Source organism: Grammomys surdaster, unplaced genomic scaffold, assembly GCF_004785775.1.
Source record: "Grammomys surdaster isolate TR1022 unplaced genomic scaffold, NIH_TR_1.0 125984, whole genome shotgun sequence".
Lineage (NCBI taxonomy): Eukaryota > Metazoa > Chordata > Mammalia > Rodentia > Muridae > Grammomys > Grammomys surdaster.
In genome coordinates this window covers 3,669,637-3,676,392 of record NW_021620800.1, presented here as the reverse complement: position 1 = coordinate 3,676,392, position 6,756 = coordinate 3,669,637, and the positions used below count along the sequence as shown (strand labels likewise).

The following is a 6,756-nucleotide window of genomic DNA, read 5'->3' as shown; positions in this document are numbered from 1 at the left end:
GTGTGTGTGTGTGTGTGTGTGTGTGTGTGTGTGTGTGTGTGTGTGTGCGCGTGCGCGCGTGCGTGTGCATGGTTCATGTGCATGGTGCATGCGTGCAGATGGTGCATGCGTGTGGAGGCGGGATGTATATGGATGGTATGCTGATGGCGGTGGTGAGGCATGGGGATGGACGGTGGGTGGCGGTCAGAGTTTTAAGAAAAGGGTTTAAAATGGGTTCCCAGCAAGGGTGGGTAGCAGAAGGCCAGACAGCAAGCGCCAGCATGGGGGGCTAACTGTACGGCCACAGGCAGGCATTGGTCTCATTTTACTGGCTGACGGTACTGCCTCTGGCTCTGGTGTCCCATATAATTAAATATAGGAAGCTTGGGGGCCCTGACCTTTCTGGTCTCCAGGATGCTCAGGGCAAGCATGTGGGACCTTGAGAGCAAGTGGCACCTACTGAAGGAGAGCATGAGTCCCATCCCCCCACTGACCTGTGTGAGCTCTCAATATAGAACCCTCGCTGCTAGGAAAGACTTTCTCTCCTTTTTTTTCCCTCTGCAAACAACCCCCAATGTCAGAATACAACGCTTCCATCCATCTTTGATTAAAACAGGTAGAAAAAGGAGAAGGGCTGTTTGCTTTATAAAGTCTGGCAAATTTTGATAATGAAACCTTCGGAACATCAAGTTCGGGAAACCTTCCTAATTCCAGGCAGATAAGGGATAATGGTAACGTATTTCAACTTCAAAAGCAAAAATAACCTTTTATCACCGAATTTAACAATGTTGCTGGCGAAATATGTTAGGAGAATGTAAAATGCTATTTAAATGATAAAATGCGCTGTCTTGGACGGCAAGGATTTTAATTGCCACAATCAGAGTCCAAACACACTTCCTTGCCGGGCCTGACAGACGCAGCTAATGACAGGGTGTCCATAACGAACAACAGTGAAGGAAAGGGTCATTCTTGGCTTCTGTCCTCTCCCTGGGGAACCATCCAGCTCGACAGCTGTCTGGGCTCAGCGGCACTCATCAACATCGGTGCCTTGTGAAGTATGAATCGCCTCAGATAATATTAATATTAATCAGCCATCACATTAATATTAATCAGCTAATATGTACTTCCCATGACAACAAGAGATAAAGGAATCTTATTAGGTGGTGGATCAGAGAACACAGAACACCTAAGTAGATTTCCTTAGGATGCACAGCATTAAATAAACACTAACTCCTCTTAGGCCTGTTGTCTCTGTAGAAGATGAAAGCCGAGGGTATTTTGTAGGCAAAGCAATGCACATGCCAAGTCCCCACGGAGGTGAGTTCTTTTTCACCCAGCCAGCAGTGGGCATGTTGGAGGGACTGTGGGTAGCATGGATGGCCCCCACATCCCTTCCTCCTGGGGCTTAGGCGGCCTCTGCAAAGTTCTTTATTCTGGGCTAGGAGGAGACTGGGTGAGCAGGCACAGCACGGTCAGGTGAGTACCCTTCACTGCCTACAGTAATGCTCCTGTCTCCACTCACCCTCCTCAGCCTATAGGGAGGGAAACACCAATTCTGTAGTTACTCTTTTGGGACACGGGGTAGGGAAAGATATGGTGTTTACTAGCTTTTGTTGGTCTTTGGCTTTACAGTCCCCATTCGCAAGGCCTGTGTGCCTTATTGTTGTTCTCATTGCTGGCCTGGTGGGCTGCAGAGCTGAGGTCCAGACCACGTGTGTCTTGGTGTCTTGGGTTTTAGTCATTAGCCACCACTGTCTGTGGGCATCCAGGGAAGGAAGAGTGGGTTGGCCACAGGGAGGGTCAAATGGGAGTTGGAGAACAGGAGAAGGCCACTGTAGGTCTCTCAACAGAACCCTCAAGTCACACTGTCAGAATGAGCTTAACGTCTTGTCTTGGACAGCCCACATTGGGATCCCTGGGGAAGACCAGGTTGCTAGGCAGGGGGCAGGGCGTGGAGGACTACCCACCTGCCTGCTGGCTTGCGGATTGCTTCCGCAGGCAAATGCACATCTGCACAATTAACATTTTAAGCACTAATTATTTTACTTGGGCGTCTTAAGTCTGAGGATCCTTCAATTTCAGTTTAATTGGAGAAAAATGGTCATCAGTTATTGAACAGCAGGAGGGAGGCTCCATGCTTCCTCAACACGGAGGGGCAGAGCTGCACCGGGGCGGGAGCAGATGGGATCAGCTATGGCAGCTGAGCATCTGGATGTGGTGAGGATGTGGTGGGTGGGCAGGAGGACCTCAGGCACCTTGCCCCAGCACCGCCCCTAACATCTGCTGGGAAGGCTTGCTGGCTTAAGTTAGTGACTTGCCATTTTGTCTTCTATTTTGCTCCATTTTCAGTAACACATACATTATAAAAAAAAAAAACGCAAAAGGAAATGAGATTCCTTATTAAAAGAGACCTCATGGCTTCAGTATAGCCAGCCCCCTTGGACTTGATAGTAATCTGAGCTCATGATGAAATCCTCAGGCACTCCCCACCTGGCTGGCGGAGCCAGCAGGGGTTGTATGAGAGACACAGGTGCCCCCCTAAAGGAGGGGCTCTCCCTAATGGGCATCTAACATCCCTGTGCTCTAGACAGTGCCCTCCAGTGCCTCTCCCCTGTCTTGATTCAGGGTCTCCTGGAAGAACCCTGAGGCTTTGGTGATCACAGTTATGGAACATTTTGACTTCTGCCAACTTTGGTCCTGTTTAGAGAGACACTGAAGCCTGGGCCCCTGATGGTGATGAGGCCTGGCTGCTGGTAGGTGTGGGGATGGGACTATCTCTTGGTATCCTTTAGGGTGGCCTGGCCTGCAGCCTGGGGATGGAAGTGCAGAGCTGGGTGCCAGGGACACAGGGAGGGGCTCACTTGTGTGCCTGGCTCCTCCTTGGGTCTTGTGGTCCCGAGGAAGGGTTTGACCAGATGAGGGAAGAGCAGAAAAGTCTGTCTCCGTGCACACTCTTGCTGGGAAAGGGAATTTTGAGCCCGAAAGGAACTGAACTCAGCTATGAACTATCAGGGCTAGAGGTAGGCCACACCCAAGAACACATTACTCCATTCCTAGAGGTTTTCCCTTAGTCACACCCTCAGTGATTCCCAGGATCCCATCTTCCTACTTCTCAACTCTTTCATGTTTCTGGATCCTTCCTTGTTGAAGAGAGTTCCTGCTTTCTCAGGGCCCCCTCAGGCCCAAGCCTCTGGCTCACCCTTGAGCATCTCTGCCTCCCAACCACTCCATCTTCCTGGACTGGCCCTCTCAGTGCCCCATCTTTATTTACAGAGACTTTGTCTCTTGTCTACAGGTTAAAGGGCTTTTCCTTTTTTTTTTTTCCCCTTTGGTTCCATTTTCTGCAACAGTCTGTTGCGAGACAACGGCACACAGGAGGAAAAGGGATACTTCCACAGCCTGCAGCAAAACTCTGCCCGAGTGCACTGCGAAAGCAACTTCAAAGCTCCCAAGACTCCCTCAGAAGGGTTTTCAGCAAGAAATATTTCATTTATGCAAGAAAAAACATGTAATATGTAATATTGACACTATGAAGAATAACAGCCGGGGTGGGGATGTAGCTCAGTGGTTGAGCACTGGTCTAGCATGCATGAGGCCTGGGTTCTATGCTCAGCATGTCAAATGAAGAGAGAACCACAGAAATGCAAACACCCAGGGATCCACCATCTAGTAGAAGATGCTAAAATCTACTGATGCAGCTAAAGTTCCTTCTGTGTCCTCTAGGACAGATACCTCTCCTATACCTGCCAGGAGTACCACATCCCTTATATTTCCCTATATGAGACAGGTCTAATATAGACCAGGCTGCTGCTTTCAAACTCCCTGTGTAGCTGAGGATGGCCTTAGACTTGATCCTCCTGTTTCTACCTGCCTGGGTGCTTGGATTACAGGGAGCAACAGCATGCCAGGTTTGTGGGGTGCTGGGGATTGAACTTAGAGTTCTGTGTATGCTAGGCAAGCAGTCCGCCAGCTGAGCTACACTCCCAGCTCCCGTTTCTTGCTTTCTTTCTGAGCTTATGTTTTCCATACTATACTTCTAATCAGCCTACCATTTCTTACATGGGAACCTTAGAATTGGAATCAAGGGCTGGAGAGATGGGTCAGTGGTTAAGAGCACTGACTGTTCTTCCAGAGGTCCTGAGTTCAATTCCCAGCAACCACATGGTGGTCTCACAACCATCTGTAACGGGGTCTGATGCCCTCTTCTGGTGTGACTGAAAACAGCAACAGTGTACTCATATACATAAAGATAAATCTTTTTTTAAAAAAAAGAATTGGAATCAGTAGAAATACACCACAGAAATAGGCAAACGCTGGAAACAACAGCCTTAATTTCTTCTCCCATCCCCGCCCCACAGAAAGAGCTTACCAGCATGTGAATAGTGTCGTCCATTTCTAGGAGGAAGTGTCACCTTCCAAAAGAGGAGGTTGCTATCCAAGGGGGTCAAATCTGTGATTAAGGACATAGCTGTGAACCCCTCAGAGTCTAGCTGCAGTCCTAGCGGTGGGGGATGGGCACGCCCCCTGTTAAAGCCCATCTGGAGGAAGCTTTTAGTAGAATAAGTTACAGCCAGGTCCAGATTGGAAGTGACCCCACAAATCTGCCCACCCCCTCATTTTTTATTCGATGGCTTGCAGTATTTACAGACCATTCCTCGGTGTCAAACACATGCTTACCAGAACTCTTCCTACCCTGAAATTATTTATGACTTGGCATTCAGGGTGGAAAAGCAATTTTCTCCAAATGTCTGATGTCATGATATATAGTCCCTTTGACATGCATGTGCCCAAATAGATGGCTGTGCAGACCTGCCTCTCAGTGGTTAGGACCCTGAATTAAAAATGGAGAAAGAACGTAGCGGACATAGTTCAGTGGATGCAGCCAAAGAAAACGCTTGGAGCAGTGCGCCAGTCATTTGGTGGGATTGTTTTCTCAGGGTCTTTTGCTTTGTGATGCTGGAGTCACTGAAGTTTACAGTCCTGGCTCATGGAGCCCGCCTATGTCTCCCACCTGAACCTCACCAGGACCACACCGCCTGTGTCCCCAAACATGGTGCTGCCAAGCTGAAAGAAGTCCAGCAGCTGAGTGGATGCATGAGTGATAGCACATCCACACAGGTAAGAACGCCTTACCTGTAAAAGTAAACCGGCCGCCTAGATGCCAGCTAGTGCCGATGCTCTCACTGGCGAAGAAGCAAAGCCCAACACACACACAAAAAGAGAACCCGTCACTGACATAAAATTCTAAAACAGGACAAACTAACTTCTGGTGGTGGGATCAGATCAGTGGCTACCCTGGGGGGTGAGGTGGGGATCTGAGTGAGCCAGGACATGGAATGGTATTCTGGACTGACGGAAATTCCATGCGCCCGTATTAGGATGACTGTGCCTGTCCGTCAAATCTCATCCACAATGAATGTTTTCTTGTTTACATTTTATATCTTAATTAACTTGACAGAAAACGATGTGAACATATTTCAGAATGCTAAAGCGCCAGGTTGTTCTTATTTATTTATTTATTTATTTTAATGCTATTTTGGTTTTTTTTTTTTTTTTTTTGGAATCCTTACTTGCATCTCAGAACCTAACGCCTTTCATGAAATCTGAAAAAGGAAGTGTTTCCAACAATGTCGGTTACCATTCATTCTCAGTGATCTTCGCCAGGCAATGCAGAAACATCGCCATCTGCGGGGGTTTGCTTTCCGGAAAAGTAAGCACTGGGCAGTTCTTGTCCTCCGTGGATGGAGAGCCTGGAGAGGGACCACTGGAGCCAGAAATGAACTGTAGAGAGGCAGAGACCAGACAAGACGGTTGGCAGCCCAGCCAGGCTGCTCAAGGCTGAGTCTCCCTAAAAAAAACAACTCCGAGCCGTGGAAAGTCTCCTCTCCCAAGGTCTCCACTCCCTTCCTAGGACTGCCTGCATCCCACAGCCGGTTCAAGCGGGGTTTGCGGGCTCCCTTTCCATCAGCCAGGATCACAGCTGAGGGGCCGTGTCAGCTCTAGAACTCCTAAATCAGCCAGATTCTGGATTCGGGCCTCCTCAAATTCCTGCTGCCTTGCCTACCCTACAGGAGTGTGCGTCAAGGTCATTCCCACCTCCACCTTCCTACTCTGCCACCCAGTACATCCTTTGGATATCCTCAAGCTCCTCTCTCGGGAGTCTGAGAGTGCCTATGCTAAGATGAAAGGTAGGCGGAGTGATTTACCATTAGCCAGTCGGCACGGAAGGCTCCAGAACGGGTGGGTTAAGAAGAGACAGTAACGCAGCTGTTAGAATGTACTGCTGGTGAATGAGGCTTACACACCGCTGAGATACGCTGGTGTGTACAAAAAAATGTATCCAAAAGTTGAAGACTGTGGGGCAGATGGTAACTTGGACAGCGAGTTGCCTACCAACTACCTCTCTGGTGGTAGCCTGTGAAGAAATTCTCAACTGGACTTAGTTGTAGAGCCCCAGGCTAGATTCCACCAGTAAGAGGCTGGGGAATATGGCTTACTAGAACCCCTGTCTAGAATCCCCCAATGAGGGACTGGGGGTGTGACTCAGAGGTAGAACAGTGCCTAGAATCCCTCAGTGAGGGGTTGGGGGTTGGGGGTGTTGCCCAGTGGTAGAGTTCCTCCCTAGAATCCCCCAGTGAGGGGCTGGGGGCGTGGCTCAGTGGTAGAGCCCCTGTCTAGAATCCCCCAGTGAGGGGCTGGGGGCGTGGCTCAGTGGTAGAGCCCCTGCCTAGAATCCCCCAGTGAGGGGCTGGGGGCGTGGCTCAGTGGTAGAGCCCC

At 49.5% G+C, this 6,756-nt stretch overlaps 1 protein-coding gene across 2 annotated transcripts in view; it reads right to left on the bottom strand.

The window, feature by feature from the left end:
* Nucleotides 1-6,756, bottom strand: part of Chst8 (carbohydrate sulfotransferase 8) — a 140,393-nt gene that overhangs the window by 16,341 nt on the left and 117,296 nt on the right. Inside the window, exon 1 of one of the 2 annotated variants that reach the window (XM_028754181.1) lies at nt 5,618-5,714. The exons of the other annotated variant lie outside the window; for it this stretch is intronic. Coding sequence (XP_028610014.1) covers nt 5,618-5,624 — 7 coding nt within the window. The 5' untranslated portion in view covers nt 5,625-5,714. Of the gene's footprint in view, nt 1-5,617; nt 5,715-6,756 lie in introns of those variants that run through there. 2 annotated transcript variants of the gene reach the window in all.